This window comes from Manacus candei, unplaced genomic scaffold (genome assembly GCF_025592945.1).
Source record: "Manacus candei isolate 608988 ecotype Guabito, Panama unplaced genomic scaffold, ASM2559294v1 h1tg000077l, whole genome shotgun sequence".
Classification (NCBI taxonomy): Eukaryota; Metazoa; Chordata; class Aves; order Passeriformes; family Pipridae; genus Manacus; species Manacus candei.
This window is the reverse complement of record NW_026138125.1, coordinates 3,012,536-3,034,169: the sequence shown is the minus strand read 5'-3', so window position 1 is coordinate 3,034,169 and position 21,634 is coordinate 3,012,536. Positions and strand designations below refer to the sequence as shown.

General features: G+C 41.4%; 2 protein-coding genes across 4 annotated transcripts in view; one reads left to right on the top strand and one right to left on the bottom strand.

The window, feature by feature from the left end:
* The window catches only part of NXPH2 (neurexophilin 2), a 74,010-nt gene extending 66,623 nt beyond the window's left edge, over positions 1-7,387 (top strand). For all 3 annotated transcript variants that reach the window (XM_051810318.1, XM_051810317.1, XM_051810319.1), the window contains exon 2: positions 4,561-7,387. In XM_051810318.1, coding sequence (XP_051666278.1) covers positions 4,663-5,304 — 642 coding nt within the window. In that variant the 5' untranslated portion in view covers positions 4,561-4,662 and the 3' untranslated portion in view covers positions 5,305-7,387. The remainder of the gene's footprint in view (positions 1-4,560) is intronic.
* Positions 1-21,634, bottom strand: part of SPOPL (speckle type BTB/POZ protein like) — a 63,500-nt gene that overhangs the window by 7,071 nt on the left and 34,795 nt on the right. The window lies entirely within an intron of this gene.

Here is a 21,634-nt window from a genome sequence, read left to right as displayed (position 1 = left end):
CAAATGAACCCAAATTTGGGCAAATAGAGAAAATAGAGCATTTACTGATACCAGTGTCTCAACAATGCAGGCTCATTTCTCAAAAAATATCTCATGGTAAATGTTATTTAACCCTGTGTGGCTCTGCCATGGTCAGGATCATGCATGGAAGAGGGAGGTTTTGAAGAGTAATCACCACCTTTCAGAGAAGGGCACAGCAAGAACCAAAGGTTTAAAGTTTAAAACTCCATAAACATAAACCACATCACGGTGGTTTGAGCTGTTCTCGTGGCTTATGTAGTGAAAGAAAACAGCAAGGCACGCTGTGGATACAGCGCATCTGGATGGGTCCCAGTGCTTCTTACTGGAACACATCTACGGGCTAATGGAAATTTTAGGGTAACTGGGTGCCCTTTTACAGCCTCTGTAATAGGGAAAAAGATTAGGTGATTTCTTCTGTTTGGAAATTGATGGTTTGGAAGGAATGGGAAAACGCAGGTGCAGCAGAGGAGAACTCCAGCAATAGCCATCTATTTAAATGGACACACTAACCTCCCTGAGCTCGTATTTTTCAAATACCCTACCAGCAATATTTTTCACTATAGAGATGCATTATAGTGAAATGGAAAGGTGCTGAGGAAGTAATTTTTTTCCAGCATGTGCTGCATTCTTTTAATATAGAATTTTTTTTATTGCCCGGAAATTGCTAAAGCAAAGTGAATAAACATATGAACAAAGTGCATCGGCCTGTCCTCGCTAGGAGCAAAATGTGACCATCAAGGGAAGGGCCTTTGGGTTCTCTTATATTGCAGAAAGGTTTATTCAAAACAGGGGAAAAAAAATCTGCACACCACAAAGGTTTTACATCACAAAAGCACAATTATTATTCACATTTCTGAACAATGCCCCCTCATTCGTGCTCCTGCATCAGGCACTGAGCAGAACAGGGCGGTTCTTTGTTAGACACCTTTTTACTAAACATTTGCAAAACACAACCAATGTACCACCTGGAGCCCACAAAGTCCCTTCCCTGCAGCCCACTGAGCTGACAGCTCTGTCAGCCTCTGAATCTCGCTCCTCTAATGAAATCAGTGAAACAAGACAGCACCAGCATGGATCAGAGTCAAGAATTAAGGCTGGGCAACATTGGAGAATCCCACAGCCTGAAAAGCAGTTCAAAGAGGAGGAGGAAAAAAATACTTAAGTGTAAGATACAACTTTTAGCAGTGGCTGGTGATTGCTGTCTGGGCTTTAAGCAGGGGTATTACGTCCTTATAATTCAACTTATCAACGATTTCATGTTCCCTCTTATGAAAGCTGTTGTGTTGCCACGTGAAATAGCCCAGGTCACTGTAGCTCCGGGGGTGTGTTTCATTATCCCATGAGTACACCTCATTTGGTGTAACACATACATAAATAAAAGTAGTAGTAGCCTAGCACAGTGCAACTCTGCGATTTCACCATCACAGTTTTGAAATACTTGCGCCCTAATACGTTATTGATGTGGCAAACCCACCTGGTTGTAGCATGCATTGATGTTTCCCACCCTTCCGCCATCCCAGACCTTATACCCACATATTTCTTCTTTTTCTATCAGAGCCTTCAGCAAAGCACCGTCGGGAAAGCAATGCCCTGCTTTCTCATTTGGAGTGAGAGCCCCCTGAAGAGACATACATTGAGCATTATCCGTAGCACATGACTCAGTATCCTCTAGATCTCCTCATAAAAGGCGAGAGGAGAAAAGCCAAAGAGCCATTGCAGGGATTTCAATAAACATTGCAGAAGACAAGTAGCCCAGAAGGACAACTGAGTGTGTTCCTGTGCCCTTGCCAGAGGACAGTCAGTGCTGGATGCAGACACAAGCAAAGCCAGAACCTCCTGTGAATCAAACAGCTTCATTTCTACATCATTTCACCTTAAAATTTCCAATCACTTTTCCTATGGCTCAGTTACTAACAGCAATACCAGCTATAGGTGCCCATGGTTTGAATGGCATTTTAAGTAGCACATCATTTAGCTGTGCAAACACAGAGGAAAGTTTCTGATATTACGGCAGTGCCAGGCCCCTGGTCCCAACTGCAATCTGGAAATGCAGCAAAAAAGTCTCTTTTTTGTGCTTCTCAAGGCCTCAGGTCAGATTTGGGGTGAAGGATGGGCAAATGTGTGCAGCACTTCTTTCTTCATCTGAGCAGTCACTGCTTTGCAGCAGAGGAGTGGTTTCCCTAGTAGTGGGGGTGGCCAGCTGTCCTTAGCATCACCAGGCTGATTTTGGGCTTGTGCAGGCTAAAGAGTGGCTGAAAAAAACACACATAAACATGGCAGAGCTTCACCAGGAGCTTTCCATCATGGTGGAAGTGATGCTTCCCCCAGCATCATTATGACAGTGCTATTTGGGCTGGTACAGATCAGCATCTATCACTGTTTCCATTAGAATCTCCTATTTTCCTGGGTTCATAGCTCAGCCATAAAAAAATATAGGATAGAGGCAGAAAGTTGACATACAAGGTCTCAGGCTGAGAGTGATCACTGTTGTCTTTTCTTCCCTCCTTTTTAATCTGAGGAAGGAAATAACATATTTCTGCAGAGACACACCTGACCGCTGCATTTCCATCCAGCCATGGATTTATTTATAGTGATAAATAAGTGAGAGGACAAGTGGAATAGCCTTAAGCTGAAGGAGAGCAGGTTTAGATTAGATATTAAGAAGAAATTCTTTACTGTGAGAGTGGTGAGACCATGGCACAGGTTGCCCAGAGAAGCTGTGGCTGCCCCATCCCTGGAAGTGTCCAAGGCCAGGTTGGATGGGGCTTGGAGAAACCTGGGATAGCGGACTGTGTTCCTGCCTATGGCAGGGGTTGGAATGAGGTATATTTATGATCCCTTCTGGCCCAAACCATTCTGTGATTCTATGATTTAGCAACAGCAATTGCTGCCTTTCTACATTCCAGCTGTGAACGTTGCCGCTGTTCATCATTTAATCTTAATTACTGCATTAGGGGTGATCAGGAAGGACATGTGGTAAGTGGATTGGGGATCTGGTTTGGAGTCTATTGCTGGAGAACAGGCCCCAGTGAAAATTAAAGGCTTTGGAGTTTCTGATCTTTTCCAGATAATGAAATGAAAAACTACACTTTGTAGAAATAACAGTTGGATATTATAGAAATGGAACACTTCTAGGAACTAGAGGCGCAGAAGATCCCTTTGGGATCAGGAGCAGAGGGAAAAGCAAGCCCAGAACTGCAGTTTCCCTAGTGAGACAGGAAGCACAAAATCCCACCCCATGCAATTCAGCGTCTGTGCTCAATGCTTTGACTGTTTCAGGCAAACTTCCACCCCATAATCTTGCTACTGGATACTGAAAACCCTATCCTGTGTGTTAGTTATAGTGGGATCCACCACTGGGATCCTGGCACTGCCAGATCGATGATGAAGCAAGAGCAGCATTTTGCCAGGAGGAAGGGGCAGTAGCAGTTTAACGCCAGGGACATGAGCAGGACAACACTGTCCTTTTTTCTTTCCCTTTTAAGCATCTCTTTGTTCTGTTCACACACTTTATAAGAATAGTTGCAGATGAAAGAGTTTTTCTTCGTCCATTAGGATGATGGTGTAAGACAGTCCTGAAGAGAACAAACCCTGAAAACACATTCTCCAAAGCTTCCATTTCAACCTAAAAGTTGAAACACAGATCCTGCTTCTGACCTCTTAAACATATGCTCCAGTTCTGCATTTTCAATAGGACTTCTCTGCCAGAGTGAACAGGAAGAATATACTTGGGAAATGTGTCTCTACATTCAGTTGGGAATTTGTTGTTGCATGTTTAACTCTGAAATCTAAGGCCATTCTGTTGCTACCAGAAGGAATTTTTTGCTTTCTGATTGCAGACTTAGCTTGGCCTAGTCATGGTTCCCAAAACTGAGCTGTGCTGCATGGCTGGGATTGCTCTGCACCTCTGGAAGGCTGGGCCTTGCTAAACACAGGCAGATGAGCAGCTGAAATCAGCACACCAAAAGTATGGTTATTTTTGTTGTGTCAGGCTGCGAGCACAAACACGCAGGCTAAGTTTAGAAAAAATGGAGAAGGCAACACCAGAAAAGACAAATGTACACTAAACAGTTCAGGACACAATTATTCCAGCAGAAAAGGATTTTAAGCCTGAAGCAGTTGGGAGATTAAGTGGGGAGAAAAACAAAGGGGAATGGAAAATCCCACTATTCTATTTCACTCCATCTTTTAGGAGATGGGCCACTTTGCTCTTCAGGTTTTTCGCTTTCTTCAGGCATGTTTTCCTCTAACAAATCTGTGAGCAGAGGGTGTCTGTCTGCTGTTGCACATCACAGCCAGAGGTTTATTCATTTGCCCCAGTGAATGGCTCCTGTTGAGATTTTTGTATCTTCTACAGGCTATTTTGAGTAAGATCCTTGAGCTTTCATAGGGCAGTAGAAATTACTCATTACAGTAAACCACCTGTGACTAGACTGATACAGACTCTACTGCTGTAAAAATAAATATTAATGCTCCTTTTTTATCTTGACCATTTTATTTTTGCACTTTACACAACTCCCTCTTTCTGTTCTGAAACAGGTATTCTGTGATGCCAATCAGGTCGTACAAGCTGCGGACGTGCTGGACTGGGAAGACAAGGATGCTGCAGAGACACTGGTTGACAACGTGGTCCACTCCAGGATGGTCAACCCCTTACGCCTGTTTGTTAAGCCATCTCCAGTACTGAAACACGGCCAGGTGTCCTACTCGGACAGCATAGAAAACTTTTGGGATTGGTTGTCCAACATCACGGAGGTTCAGGAATCTCTGGCACGAACTAAACGCAGACCTATAGTAAAAACTGGGAAATTCAAGAAAATGTTTGGATGGGGCGATTTCCACTCTAACATCAAAACTGTTAAGCTGAACCTCCTGATCACGGGGAAAATCGTCGATCACGGCAATGGGACCTTCAGTGTTTATTTCCGACATAACTCCACGGGTCTGGGGAATGTTTCTGTCAGCCTGGTGCCACCTTCCAAGGTGGTTGAGTTTGAACCATCTCCACAGTCAACGCTGGAGACCAAGGAATCCAAGTCCTTCAACTGCCGAATCGAGTACGAAAAAACAGACCGCGCTAAAAAAACTGCCTTGTGCAATTTCGACCCTTCAAAGATCTGCTACCAAGAGCAGACCCAAAGCCATGTCTCCTGGTTGTGTTCCAAACCCTTTAAGGTCATCTGCATTTACATCGCTTTCTACAGCGTCGATTACAAACTGGTGCAGAAGGTCTGTCCTGACTACAACTACCACAGCGAGACGCCGTACCTGTCCTCCGGCTGACACGGTGCAGTCAGCATCAGTCATAAAAATAAGCATTTCCACTAACCTTTTGGAGAAGAATATGTTTTTCCTATCAGGTTAAAAAAAAAAAAGTCTTTAAAAAACTGTAGCTGTGTTTGTGCCGTATCGTAACTAATCAAACTGTTTATGTATCAGTCATTTTCATTTGAGACCGTTGCATTTTAGCTCTTGTCGTCATCCATAAGGGAACTGCCAGGCAGGCACGTGACAAAAGTCAAACAAAATTATGTCTGTAATGAACGTTGATCTTGAAAGTCACTGTTTTAAACTACTTCATGGCAGAGAGGTTGTCTTTTACTTAAACTGGACAGCACTTAGCGGGATCCTATTTCTCATTGGGAACTTTAGGTGACAATATAAAGAACAAATGATGAAGCAGCCTCACAGCTACTCATACAGAAACTCCAAATAAACGGCTTTCCCACTGATTTCATAAAGAATGTTACAGAGAGGGCTCAAGTAGTCAAGTCCAAATACTAAGAGGAAGTGCTAAATCTAGGACAAAAAAAAAAAGGAAAGAAATCTGCATTTTTATGAGTTGTAGTAGCTGTAGGTACTCATTGAAGTGAAGAGTGAGTAGTTCTTCCTTCAGCCTTCTTACCCATGGATATGCAGTGATGTAATTAGACATTGATGAGCTTTAGTTTTTTAGACCCCTCAGGTGTGCACATGTGGTGTACATTCCTTCCTTCTGTGCTCACCACTGGTTTTGATTTCTCAAACATTCACATACACACCAGTGCTAGTTTTACAGCAATAGAGAATATATAAAAAGCCTGGAAAAGGGTGATCTCTGTTTAAGTCAACCTGGTCTAGCGGAAGGTGTCCCTTGGTGGAACAACATAATCTTTAAGGTCCCTTCCAACCCAAACCATTCTGTGATTCTATGAAGCCTGAGGACTGTAACAGGGGCTGGCTTCCAAGCAAAGGAAGCAATTATTTTGCTATCCAGCCTCTTAGCATTATATGTTGCAGCAAGGAAAACATATCACAGCACAAGGATACCTGAACAACAAGCAGCTTTCTGCTTCATGGCACCAATTGTCTTCCTTAGCAGTGCACTGCACACCTTGAGTCAAAATACCAGCCACGACAAAAAGAGAGCAACAGAAATCTATGCATCTTCGCCTCATAAAGCAGGTATCAATCTATTAATATAAATATTCAGCCAGGCTTTCCCCTAGTGCAGAACAGAATCCCTCCAGTGCAGTTAGAACAATGGCTGGTCCAGCTGTGGTTTTGCTTCAACAGGACAGGTGCTGTCCCACCACAGCCAACAGCAGTTGGCTCTGGCAATGCAGGTTCCAGCATCAACCCCTGCGCTTTCTCTGGGTATTGATCCTGCTGCTGCTGCCAATTTGCTCTCATGGCCCTTTGTGACAGTTTGATGTCACAGGTACGGTGGAAGAAGCTGGCTGAGGAAGTGCTTTTTATTGCCTCCAATCGGACCTGCATGAAGGGTTCAAGAAGTTACACACAGTTTAAATAAAGCACTATTAAAGTACTCTGTTTGAGTGATGTGCACACAGACAAGTGACTATGGCAGCTTGGAAGGACTCACTCATGAGATTAATTCTGATTTCCTTGGTAGAGACTCACACAGAAAAATTACTCTGTTAAAAATATACGACTAACTGGCTGATTTGTTTTTCTCTTTAGGTGACAAATTTAAATTTAGTGTGGTTTAGTTTGATCAATAATCTAAATGTTTTCCTTCATCTTACTTCATACAGAGTCTCTCCTGGTCTATAATGATGTTTTTTAGTTGGCCTATTCCTGTCAATTCCTACAAGTTGGTCTACTTTGTATTCTGTATAGCGTGTCCTCGCTCCAGCTGTACATGAGCTTGGATTTATTGCTACGAGTTCAGTGGTTGGTGCTTTTGTAACTTAGCTGTAAGCCATGATTTTATTGCCATGTATTTTTACTCAGCACTGTAGGCAATTAAAAGAAAACCCTACATGCTATTTATTGTAGAGTATGTGGAAACCATGTATGTATATACACTTAAATATGTGTACATATACAGCACATATGTGTACATGTATTTGTATGTAAATAAAGAGAGTTTACTAAATCTGGCACTTGCTTCTGGCCTATTTTATTATTTTCTTTTTAAATTTTGCATATATAAAGACACAAAGGCACAGCAACACGTCACTGAACATTTTTCCCCAGCAGGAATTTGTTTTTCTAGGAGATATTTAAATATGTGCTATGGCGAACTGTGTGCAGGCCTGGGCAGAGTTCAGCAGTATTCAGGTGATATTTGAGAAATGAAGTGCATGTTTTGACGAAGACAATCATGAACTGTTTAATAATTGTGCAAGTGAAGGGGTTAGTTTAAATTAGACAACATTCCCAAGCAGGAACATGCTGGGAGACACAGCAGGCCACTGCTGATTCAGCCCTTGCTCAGTTTCACATGGAAACAGGAGCTGGATTCTCCTCCTCCACAGACATCCTCTGGCTGCAGCACAGACACCTCCCAGGCTGAGGTTTCCAGGCCTCAGGAAAACAAAGGATGGGAGAAACTCACACTGCTCTCCTGCCTTGGCTCAAGGAGTCAGCCTGGCAGCCGGAGCAGGAGCAGAGGGAGAGAACCTTGGTACCAAACTCCATCACACCCGAGAACTCACCACCACACTTTTTCCAATCGCAATACTGTACAAATCAACTTCAAAGCAGTAGTTTTCTTTGAGACCAGTTTTGAGAAAGTCACTGCAAAAAAAAGCACTTAAAATCTTATTGCAGTCAAAATCTGATTAAGAAGAAATTATTCACACCAAGCAAAGTAAGCAAAACAATCCAATGATGACAGACTTGATTGGGTCAAATTTCACACTTCCCACATAAACAGAACTAACTTTGATTTCATTTCACACAGAACAGGCCAAATTTTTAAAAACATTTTTCTGTATAACAGGTGATTATTTCAGACAAGTTTCAAATCTCAGTGACTGTTCCTCTTATGGCTCTTACTCAAAGGATTTTAAATCAAAAACTTCAAAGATTAAATACCTTTTTTGGGAAGAGTTTCAAGTGGGCAATGACAACTTATGGCAGCAGCAACTTAATCTAGAAGCTTTTAATATACATCCCATATTCAATACAAATCTCAACAGGATAGTTTCGCACACATTTATATCAATGCAAATATCATAGAATCATAGAATATCTGAGGTGGAAGAGACTCACAGAGATCATCAAGTCCAACTCCTGACCCCGCACAAGACAATTCCAAAAATCCCACCACGTGTACGAGAACATTGTCCAAGTGCTCCTTGAAGTCTGGCAGGCTTGGTGCTGTGACCACTTCCCTGGGGAGCCCATATTAAATCCATTAAATAAGTATTTAAACTTCTTGGTAAATACATATCCTACTCTTCTCACCAGCCATGGATATTCATAAAAAAATCCCAATTAAAAAGCTCATTCATGACACGCAGACAAGCATCAACTTTTTTATTTTGGCCAGCATTCTGTACAGAGCTGCAGGGAGTGTGCACATCCATATTTTTTAAATCATTTCCCCTTGAACAGGGAAGTAACTTAGTTTGGTTTTCCTTTTCCCCTGAAGGATTTTGTCCTTTGTGCCTTTGAATCTTCCTGCAGCTCTCACCAGTGGTCAGATCCTGCCATGAATTCCTCGGCCTTGGTCACTGGATCCCCGGCACTGCGGGCTCTCTGCCCACATGGCACTCCCTGAGCCCTTACACGGGGTGCCCATGCTGTACCACAGAACCCAGCAAGGCAGCAAACAGCAGAGTTGAGTGTTGTGTGCTCTGAGCTCCCTGGGGCTGGCACTTTTTAGGGAGAATTTACTGGGCAGTGCTGAATGAGCAAATCCCTGAATTATCCTGATGCAACTGGAAAAACTCACAGCAACTAGAAAAGGTGTTCCATGCAAATCAGCATCCAGTGCTGCTTTTCTTTTTAAATTGTAATTCAAGGACATTAGAATTTGCTATTTGTTTTATGCTCTGTTGACCAGCATAATCTGGATAATGTTTTATTTATAGTATAATAATGATTTGTCATTAGCACTGTCTCTATTCAAATATGCACAGTGGAAAAGACAATAACAAGTTGCAATACACTAAGTAGCTCAATGAAACACACATCAGTCAAGTAGATTTTTAGCTGTAGGGTGTCTCATTTGAAAAACTAGACTTTGCCATTCCCATCTCTCCCTCATGAACACCTCTTGCAAGCACCCGTCAGAAGCGGCATGCTTCTCTCAGAACTAGCAAATAAATTGGGTTTACAGAGGAGTTGAATTGTCATGAAACATCCCACTTCATGTCAAACCACACTTCCCTTGGTAGGTTGTTGAGCTCAGGGCTGCAAAACCTGTTCAGATCTGCAGTCAGGAGTGACGGGAACTGAAGGCCTCCAGCTGTTGGTACTCTCAAGCAAGAACCCCAGCCATCCAGATTGAATTTTGAAGGAGGGGAAAAAACAACAACAACAACAACAAAAAGGGGCGCCTTTTCTAAAGATGTAATTCGATCTCCAACTCAGCACAAATCCAGCACCAGCTGCAGCCCAATTAAAAAGCCATCACGGTCATAGGAAAACAGTTTACTTCAGGAAGAAAAAATTCTACCTGCATAAACAGTGGTAGGACTCTAAAACAGACTCCAAAGGAAACATCAGCATCTTCCTATTCAACAGTAATGGAACAGCCAACCACGTCAAACAGTCTCTTACACTGCTCTCTGGTTTTGTCCTCAAGTCAAAACAGAGGAAAAAGAATTCCACTGCTTCAGGGACATTTTAATGTATTTTCCTCATTTTATGGAAAATCCACACCCATGATTCCTCACCCAGACACAGGAAGCTGACTAATTCTGAGAGTTCAGAGGTGACAACCATTCCTCTGTGCGAGTCAAAAGGCTCAGCCACCTTTCCTAGCTGGATACCAGGAAAGGAGCGATGTGGGAAGCACACAGGGAGACTGTGGTCTCTTTTAGCTTTTCAGCAGGCAGGACTCCACGGCTCTCACCCAGAACTGGGCCATTGGAGCAGGGCACAAGGCACACAGGACACAGCCTGAGGGCAGCAGTGGAGCACAACCACGATGGAGGAGCAACTGTGGAACAGCGGCCCCTGGAACACCTTCCCAGACATCCCACTGCTCACCTTGCCTCTCTCACGTTAACTGTCCTTGGAAAACAAGACAGCTTTATTACCAGCCTGATCCCAGATCAGCACCTCACATTCAGTCATCATGCTGCTCATCTGCCCTTGGCAGCTCTGCATTGCAGCCCCCTCAGATGCAAATCCCATTTCTTTATTCTCCTGCCTCATTCTCAGACAGTACGTGGCTCTTTCATCACTAGCAGTCAATTAAGCTTTGGCTACCTTATCTTAACAGCTCCATACAAGCTGGTGATCTTCCTGAAAGATGATACATGATAATTGGTTCCAAACTGGCAAGAAAGAGAAGTATGAGACTTGTAGGTTTTTTGAATTAGCCCTGAAGTTAAAAATGGCCAAAAAATACCCCTCCACCTAAAGCTATCAGGGTGTTTGCTTTGAACTTCTAGTATTTTCTCAGGTTTGTATCATCTGTTACAGTTGCTGTTACTTCCCAGGACACAAGACTTGGGATCTTTTGTTCTGGAGATCAGCAGCAATGCTGCCAGCTCCCAAAAGCAGGCAAAGAGCTCTGCTGTGCTCACTAAGCACCCAGACACCTCGAGGAGAGAAGGAAGGGCACAGAGCCCAGCACAGGGCACAGTTCAGGTGCCCACACTCCGTGGGTGTCCCTGGCACATGTCAACAATTTTTCAGAGCCCACAGCTCAGACAGTCCCAGGCAAGCTCAAACAAACTCTCACTTCTGAACTGCAACATCACGGTACGTTTTTTGCATTGCTGTGATCCCTGCTTTCATCCCTGTGATACTCCCTTGTGAAGGTGGTGAGGCCCTGGCACAGGTTGCCCAGAGAAGCTGTGGCTGCCCCATCCCTGGAAGTGTTCAAGGTCAGGTTGAATAGGGCTTAGAACAACCTGTTTCAGTGGAAGGTGTCTCTGCCCATGGCAGGGGTTGGAACGAGATATCTTTAAGATCCCTTCTGGCCAAACCATCCTACAATTCCATGACTGAACGCCATAAGAAAATCATCCCAATTATGATGTTTTTAGATGGGTGAACAGCAATTACACCACCTTCCATCCCCATTCCAAAAGGCCCTGATGAAATGCAGCTCACCCTGAGCTCTTCTAGAGCATAACAAAGGCATCTCTTCAAAAAAAAAAAAATCAGTTTAGGTTTCCAAAACATGCCAAGCTGATTTAACTTGAACATGAGCACGTGTGTTCTGGCTTAGCAGGAGAACTGCTCTGAGAGGAGACATCAGTCTATTCTAAACCAACAGTACTTAATCCTTAAAAGAAGAGGTGGTGGTGGAAAAGTGCATCTGAAGCAGGTGATGCTGAGCAGACGTGCACTGCTGTCCTGGGAGTACAGAATATTTAACACAGATTTCTGAGCAGGTAAACCGAAGGATTAAAAAATATTTCAAGTTGCCTTATTGCAGATGATAAGCAAGCCTATTTATTAGATAGCACTTAGAGCTACTTAATTCCAATCCACTTCTCATGTCAGATATATTTAACTGCGATGTTTCTGACTTCAATCACTGAAGATTTGGATTAACCAAAGTACTCTGGGAAAACAAGATGCCTGCTCACACCAGTTTCTTGGAGGCGATGCCAGACAGGGAGATTGCTCTGTCCCAGAGGAAAAACCTCTCTTTTCCATCTTTTTCTCCTGGTTTTAAAGCAATTATATGATAAATACCAGGCCCACAGTGTTTGGTCACAGCCAAGCACAACCTGACTGCTCAAAAGCAAAAACAGCACCACAGATGAATGGTGTGCAAGGCAGCCCAGACTCACGAGGCCAGCCAAGCTCATCAGTGGGTCCAGACATTAAGGGATACTTATATTTAGCTAGAAGTGAAGAGGGAAATCTATTTTGATTCACTATCCCAGTTATCTTTTAAAACAAGCACAGCCCCTTATTTAAAATACGAGTACTGAACTGTGTTGCCAGAAGCAGATTAATTGCAGCTTCCAGGAAAAAACTCTGAGCTTATTTCACACGGACTTTATTCCCACTTGAATTAAGTTCCTTATGTTACACCAGCTCATTTGAATTTTTTGAATTGGTTTTGCATAGTATCATTTACTGATGTACTATCTTTAATTACATAACACACATACACTCTCCAACTGCATTATTAATGAAAGTGTTTTTAATTAAATGGCTCTCAGCATAATATTCAGTCATTAATTTCACATGCTCAGGGTGTGGAGAGATTCTATTCTGATGGTCTGGGGAAACTCTGTACTTTAGATGAGGGATACTTGCGAAGTGATAGTTTTAGAGAGAAGTTGAAATCATTATGAGCACTGAATTACCCTCTCAGCAGCTGGTGCCGCAGTTCTGCTCTACTGGGTATTATCTGTTCTTCAGCTCAAGTGCTCCTTTTGCTCTGACACGCTTCACCACTGGTAATCTGAAAATGCCTCTCACTGGATTCACATATATTCCAGGGTGGATAATAGCAGAGTTATCTTTTAGGAACAATTTACACTTAGACAATGGCACTAAGGCTGCACCCTCTACAATAAAAAGCTCTGCACCCTCCTCCCTAATTATGGTCACACACCTGCCTCCACTCTTAACCTTTCAGTGCTGTTAGAAGTGACAAAGAGCATTCAACGCTCTTGGGACTGGGAGGATTTTTTGCCCATGTACCACATGGAGGCACAGCACACACTGGAACATTACACAGCCACTGCTGGGAGCATACTTAATGCTCACCTGCTGCAAAGGTTGCCAATTAAGGGCAAGAAGCAAAAGAAAAGTACCAAAAATTTTTTTCCCTCCAAACTAGCACGAAGTTACCACTGCCTCATACAGAGGTGGCAGGCAGGCCTCTTCTCCAGTCCAGCTTGGGAAGGAAGGCCCATCCAAGCAGTCCTGTACAAGCTTTTCCCTTCCACAAAGTCTGCAGAAAGGATTATTTTTCACCTCAGTTTATGCTTTTTATTTACTGATAAAAAAGACATTCCTATTTTAAAAAAACATTCTAGGACAGCATTTTCCAGGAATACTTTGGAAGTCTTGGAATTAATTCTTTTGTTTTCTAGCAGAGTCTAAAAGGGCCTTGAGAGGAACAAGACTGCACAAAATAGTACCTGTTTGACCTCTGAATTTTGTGGTAAGTTTGTCCATCCTCCCCAAAGGCAACTGCATATAAAACTGTATTTGTATTTGTTCCTGGGACTTGTCATCTAATTAGTCTCCAGTCTAAACAGTCCTGGACTTTTGTTTTTGAGTAACAAAGTCCTTGCCAAAAATAGTCCTCTAACTTCTCCGGCTCAAAAGCCTTTTTCTCAGTGCTAATGCATGTGAGGAAGGGAGCAGCTCTTGCCCATCCCATTCTCCTGAAAGCAAAACATTCTGAATTATATCTTCCTTACCAGACCTCTCTGCTTCAGCTCAATCTCCCACTGTCAGGCTCAGCCCTTGGACTCCTCTCTCTGCTATGCTGCCCTACAGCTCTGTCCTCTCTGAGCTCAAGGCTGGCCCTTCCAGCTCCTTCAAAAGAAAAAGGGGTGAACACAAAAAACTTTATTAAATAAAGACCTACTCCATCAAAAAGATACTATACGTGGACCTCCAGTGCATTTACAGTGAATTTTTGAGAAGAGAAATAACTAATATTTTTATATGACAAGACTAATAATAATACATGCCCACGTTCCCAGCACTTCATGTCTACACAGAACATTGCACCATAATGAAGATAATTGAGAGTATGACTTCCATCAATATTTAATTAGCATTTGGTGCTAACTCATTATTTCAGTACAATTAATTTGACAGCTTTAAATCTTGCTGTACAGCCTGCACAGATTTCCTTCTAGAGGACTGTTTTATTGGTGGGACATAAGTAACATAAGACATGTGCACCTTCCCCGGGGCTTCTAGGAGACTATGAAATATGGAGAATATGACTGACATTTTAATCTACTGCAAAAGGATACAAAAGGATATTAAAGCTCAAAATATGCAAGTGTATTTGCCTGATGTATTTTTGTAATAAGGGAAGTATTCTACCAAACTAACATTTTCAGAAAACAAACTGTACCATCATCACAACGGCCTCTGCCTTTTCCTCCCTGAATCGTCTAGTTTGAGTACCCAGGAACAATTCAGTAATCCAAAATTTCCCACATACTAAATGAAGGGCTCCATTGGATCCCGAGTGTGCTGCAAGTGGGGATTTTCTGAGCCACCTTGAGTCAACACCTTGAGTAGTTTCCAGAAGCAGAAACCAGTTAACACCAAATCCAGCATTTTCCAAAGACAAAGGACTACCTTCATAGTAAATACGCAACAGTACTTTAAAAACTGTGGTGACACATTCAGAATTGTCATTTATTGGAATTTTCACCAGTTTTAGGCACCCCAAAAGTTGGCCCCATCCCAAAATTTGAGATTGCTCAAATCATTACTTTCCTACACTTGAGGCATTCGAATGAACTGTTCAATGACGCTTTAGTGAGAGTTACACATTATGTACAGGTATTAACAGCTGTAAGTGGGAAGTTTTAGGAGCTGCTTTAAGAGCTGCTTTCCTTCTCTTGGCACATACTCACATTTTTTATTAAACAAAGTCTTCTCAGTCTGATTGAATTTTGGAATTTTCTTCACCTCTCGATTTTCAAACATGTACTACTTGAAATTTTTAAGGAAAAATGGTTCTTTAAAAATTATTTTCAAGTGAAGGTGAATCTAATGAACAGATTCTACAACTTTGTTAATTTTGGAAACTAAAAGGACAATAATATTCATGCCTAGCATGGTAACTAGCAGTATATTTAGGAAGAAATTCTTTACTGTGAGGTTGGTGAATTCCTGGCACAGGTTGCTGAGAGAAGTTGTGGCTGCCCCATCCCTGGAAGTGTTCAAGGCCAGGTTGGACAGGGCTTGGAGTAATCTGGTCTAGTGGAAGGTGTTCCTGTCCATGGCCAGGGGGGTGCAATGAGATGACCTTTGAAGTGCCTTCCAACCCAAGCCAGCCTATGATATTTAAAGAACAACAAGTAATTGCTCTTTAATATTGAAAAGTGTTTCTCAGCTGGCTTGGCAAATACCATTTTTGAAATGCAGGCTCTTCCATGTGTTCTTGTTCAAATCCCTTTACTGGGATGCAGAAGGACTAACATCATGTCAACATACAGACTAACATCTGTCAACACACCCCAAAGAAAGATCATGTTTTCTCTGAATTCTTCCTGCATAACTTCCCAAGGGTAGTTCCAGTAGCTCTGCCATACACCACTCAGGAACAGGCTCCTGAGTATGGCACTCACTGCAGAGCCAGAATCTATTTCTTATTGTCATTTCTCTTCACCTGCTTCCAGCAGCTGTTACCTGGGAGAGGGGGAGAAAAATTCTGCAAGGTGCAAATGGGAAAGAAGAATACTTCGCCTGCCACATGAAAGGGGCACTGAGTCCTTTCAGCTCAAACTCACTGGAAATAAAAGCACTCATGACCCTCTGCTTATCAATTATTTGATGAATCCTCTGTTTTGAATATTTGACAAAGACAAAAAAGGAAAAAAAAAAAATCACAACTCTCAAACTGCAATTGCCCCATTCCTCTTTTGGCTGCCCCACTGCTCATTCCTCCTGCCCTGCTGGAGAGCACTGCTGTAGGCAACGCAACTGCCCTCCTTCATTTCACCCCCAACTTCACTATTTAAGCCAAAGTTGCTGAAGCAACAGCTTTTGACCACCCCATACAGGGATATCAGCTGTTTAGCAGGTGAGCAGTGCCTCAGCTCCACCCAGCCAGCCACACCCTTTGCCTTCCTCCAAGGCAGTTCCTCTGGGGGAACTGGCATTTCCCTTACAGATGCTTAAACCCTGTGTATCTGCAGGCATAGAAGCCAGTTCTGACAAAGTTTAGCCTTATAAGAAGGAAGTAAAGATCGCAAAACTATGCCAGCAGCATTGATGGTTCTGTGATAAGAATCTCTACATACAGGTAAATAAAATTTGTTTTTATTAAAGATGCTGTCCTTGTGGCACTGAACTTTGCTGAGCCAGCCCTGGGCTTTGTGTTCATCTTTAAAGCACAAAAAAAACCCATTTATGCCAGGAGAAGTTTCTTTCCATCTTTGTAATTCATGCTAAAACACTAACGAGAATTATTGTTAAGGATGGTCTCAGTGCAATACCACCTTCCTCTACATGTTTTTATCCAGGGAATCAGGAACAAATGTTTAGTTTGCTCTCAGCAAACAAGTAATGAGGGAAGATTATGGACTTGCTGATAGCACTGACTCAAAGTAAATACAGCGACTGTTCATAGTATGACTACCACCAAGAGTGTAGATGTGATTATTTATATACACAAAATGTGCCCAAATTCTAGATGCTCTTGGACTTATACTACATGGGGATTTTTTTAATAGTCAGCTGTTGAGGATACTCAAAAATCGTCCTTTAACATCCCTTTTCTTAACACTGAGTCACAAAATACCTACACTTTTTACCTCTATGTTTTTAATTGCCCAGAATATAACCTTATTGGAAAACTGCAGCCTCCTAAGTGTGTACCTTTGTTACCATCTCAGCACCTCTTGGACACCCATACTATTTTTTGGGAGGATAATTCTTCCAGAAAGCCAGTTTCTATATTCTGCTTAAGTACTTTGATTAAAATTTGTACAAAATATTCAGAGGTGGATATAACCAGGGCATGCTGCCCCAGCAAACACTGCATATTTAACTAAATGGGTGGCAAGAAAACTAGAATGAAGTATTTATTGATTAAAAAAGTAGTTGAAACTGCAAGCACTCCATGTCTTTGATAGTGTGTCTAAAGAAGCCTTTGTAGAGCTACCTGAAGAAATGTTATTTCAGACATACAGAGCCTGCCACTCTTGCAGACTTCCAACCATGAGTTATCCTAACAAGCATCTGAAATACATGTCCTGTGGGCAGGAGAGCTGCAGAGTCACAGCTGCCCCAGAACAGCCCCAAAGGTATTTTTCTGCATTAGTAGCTTTACAGCATCTCCCTCACACAAAATCTGTTTCAGCTCATTGTCCTGTCAAATACGAAGTTCCATTTCTTCAAGTTGAATCTTTATGTCCTGCCAATGAAACAAAGTTTTACCCTACTGTGCCCTTTTTCTGCTACTGAAAAAATACTTTCGTTTGATCTCAGTTCTTTCCTCTGGATGAGCATTTTTATCAGAAGGCAAAAGACTAATACAGCAGAAGCCAAAATTGCTGGGGTTTTTTTGTTTGTTTGTTTTTTTCTAAGAGTCAAACATTAGATACCTGCAGAGCAGCATGGAAAGCTTGAGTTCCTATGCAGACAAAAAAACAATGGCTTTCAAAACTTCATGCTGCTCTACTGATTTCAAACACAAAATTCAGATCATGGATAAATCCATACATGTGTGCATGTCAGGGGTAGAACAAAACTGAATGACAACATAAAGGAGGCATACAGAAACTCTAAAAATAAAATAAACAAACCAAAACCAACTGCTGAAGAACAGATGCCCTCTATTGCAGATAGATGCAGACTCAAGGATGAGTTAAGCTCCTGACAATAACTTTGCATCCCTACATTCCCTACCTATCCACTAAAGAGTACCTGGGAAAACATCTTTACAGGGAAGATTGGAGACCTCGGTTATGCCCAAATTATTTATGTGGAAAGAGTATATTAAAGTCCCTAATGCATCCATCATATTCTCCCTGTTCAATTGGAAGTACAAAACCGAAAATCTGGAAAACCCCAACACCCCAAAGAAATAACAGACAAACGTGCCTCACCCACATACACAAATCTATATTTTTTAGTAACACTGAAGATTGAATATGCAAATTAAAAGAATGTATTAATTATCATTAATCATTCTTTCACAAAGACTAGAACTAATTGGAGAAATAATTTGAGAAAATTGAAGTACATGACAGAAAGCATTAAGATTCATTAAGTTTCAATTCTCTGGTCTGTCAGCTTGTCAAAAGTAGATGCATGCTATTCTAGCATTACTGGTAAAATACTGCACATTTTCCTAATTTAGTACACAATTTAACCCCTTTTACAGTTTGTTCTGAGATTAACTACATCTCTCACCATACATTTTTGTTAAAAGGCACTGTCACAAGGAAATTCACATCTCCATTTCTTTAAATCAGGACAATTGAACTTGATGACATTTAATTGCTAGGTATTTTGTATTTATTTACATTATTTGAGTGGTGCCAGCACACAATTCCAAAAAACCACCACAGCAGATAAACAACAAGGCATTTCAAGAATCCAAAAAGACACCCACACTTCTCCATACCTGTGTCTCCAATTCACCTTGACCAAAAAAGCCAATAAATACACACAAAAAAATATTTTATGTTCCTCTCTTGATTGCCCTGCAATAACCCTCCCCAGGGAAGTTGTGTTGGTACAGACTCTTTTGATCCAGCGTAGTAAACCCCAGTCCTGCTGTAAGGGAGAAATGAAGGCTTGGTAGCGTAAGAACTCCCTCACGTGTGTGTCTGACAGGAACAGCCCATCTGCGAGATGTGACAGGGAGAAGATGCACAATCTAACAGACTTTTTTTTTCTCCATTCAAAAACATATGGTGTGGGCTTCACAGAGAACACAACACCACAGCTCTTCATCTGGGGATGGCACAACTACCCGAGCAAGATTTAGTCTTTGCTGACCACAGAAGGTAAACGTTTCAGTTGAACACTTCAGTAGGGAGGAGGAGGTTTGTTTTAAAATTTCAAGACTTGATAAACACAGCTGGCTTAGAAAATTGTGTACATAATACATGAAATTAATTTCAAAGCTTACAGAAAGTCACCAACTTGAAAATGGAATATTTAAAATAGTTTACGTGGCAATTCCTGTTAAAATAGGTCAGCCTGCAGTTAAAGCTTCTATGCTTTAAGATGTCACACTATTAGAATCTTTTTTGCATATGCTTCAAAATTTACCTTTTGTAACTGCAATGGCTCAGTCAACTATGCAGTGAGAAACGTGGGAAGTCAAAAACTGTAACTGCTTAAAATGCAGCACCAGCCGCCTCCATCCTGATCAGCAGCTTGGAGTCTGACATGGTGCAATTTATTTTCTACATGACTATCACTGCCAACGCATGAAACATGCATAAGTTTGGCAAAGCAGAGATTTCCACTCATTATATACAAACCCTTGATTGAAATACAGTACCTGCACAAAAATATTGTTATGCTCCAAACCCTGCTAAAGAATGCAAGACAAAAATGTTGGTGTCAGGCAACGTTTTCAAAGAAGTCCAATCTGCTCCCTGCTTGACAGGATGATAATCACCACTAGCTCTAAGGCTCCTTCAAAATACTTTAACTGAGAACTCAAAACACTCTTGGTTGTTTCTCTATAAGAAGGCCAAGGCCAAGCAAAGTCTGCAAAGTTATTTTTCCCTCCTGAGTCTTGAGTCACAAGCTCATTTCTGTTATTTATACTTGACTCATGAGAAACCCAATTTTGCACTTGAGCATCAACTTCACATACTGTTTAAAATATAACTTATTTGACACCCTCTGGAATGCCACTCCAAAGCACTCAGGAATTCTCACAGCTGAGAATATCTCACAGTTGATATTTTTTGCAGTGTTTGTAATGGAAAAAGCAAGTTCTTTGCATCATACATCAGAAATGCTTCATTCCACTCCTGTATTTGTATTTTTTCCAGCTTTCTCTGAGAGTACAAAGAAGGAATCTTCAAAATTGACAATAAAACCCATGTTCCTCTAGTGGAAAATTACCAAGAAGTTTGTAGAAAGACAAACTGTTCAAAACTACTCTAATTTTCAATGGCAATTAACAGCAATTCCTGTTACCACACTATCACAACACTAAGTGCAAAGTTTTTTGTGTATAGTGGAAGCAGTTTGTTAATCTAATTTACTTAACAAACATGGCAAGTTAAAGTTGTAATGGAACAGGTAATACTCTGACTTAAATAGTAACAGAAGTTATCTTAAAACATAGAAAACCATTAATGCTGTGAGGTTTGGAGAAGTGGCACAAAGACACTTTAATCAACATTTCTCACCTGTGACTGCTCAGGCTGCACTCTGAAATAACTTCTCGTGGCAGTAACAGAGACTGGTTAAGCTGGCACTACTCTGTAGGACATCAAACTGTCCCTTCAGTGTATGGCAGGATGGGCAATTCTGTATGGTAAGAGATGGTTTTTAATCTAACAGTATATATTACCGACTTGTTATTTGAGTTTTCCCTCTTTAACAAAAGAGAAGGACATACACTGGACTGGACTGACACTGTAAAACACTCACAACAGAAGCATTCATCTCTAAGGAGAAAAGCTTTCTTTAAGTGCCTAGTTTCCTCACAAAACTATTAGAATTCATTTTACAAAGAAAATAGGTGCTTTTTTTTTAATCAATGTTCATTGAATCCATTTTGCTGAATAACAAAGAAAACTTTTGTATGATGACAAGATAAACACCTTGGAAGAAAAATTACTTCAGAAAGATTAAGGATAAAAATACAGCCTTCTAAAAAAAGAAATAATGAAGTTTAATATTTTTTTTACCTAAAAAATGAAGCTCATTTCAAAAAGTTGGACTTGCACAAATAATTCATATCACCACTCACAGTGGTAACAGTCCTGTTTCCCTTGCAGGTTACTGGAGTTGCCTGTGAAGGTGTGAGTTATGCCATTGTTAAACCTTGAGAATTTTACATGTACCTACACACAAACACTTTTAATGAGATAACTTACCTTGACATCCATTGTTTTCTGGAGTTCAGTGCATCCAAAGTCAAATACACAGAAGGCAACTCTCAATATCAACAGTCCTACATATGAGTGCAAAATATTTACAACCATATTAAACCCCATGAACTCCTCATAGAGATTACTCTTACAAACCACTTCTTCTGTAACAAATGCAAACAGCATTCCTGTTGGATGTGGTCATTATAAGCCTATACTCTTTGACAGGACAAAAGATCACAGTTTTTGATGGCAGGTGGAGAAAGACATCTTCATTACCACAGCACCAAGCCTTCTTCCCACCAAGCATCAGTCCAGACAGAGTCTGTGTAAAGGCAATCAATTCTCAGGTAGGCAAGTTAAGCTGTTCAGAGCTCTAAGATATTTGAAAGCGTCAAAATGGAAAAATAACTAAGTTAGTGGAGATCAAAGTCAGGCTGCAAGATGATCCTCCCCAGAAGAGG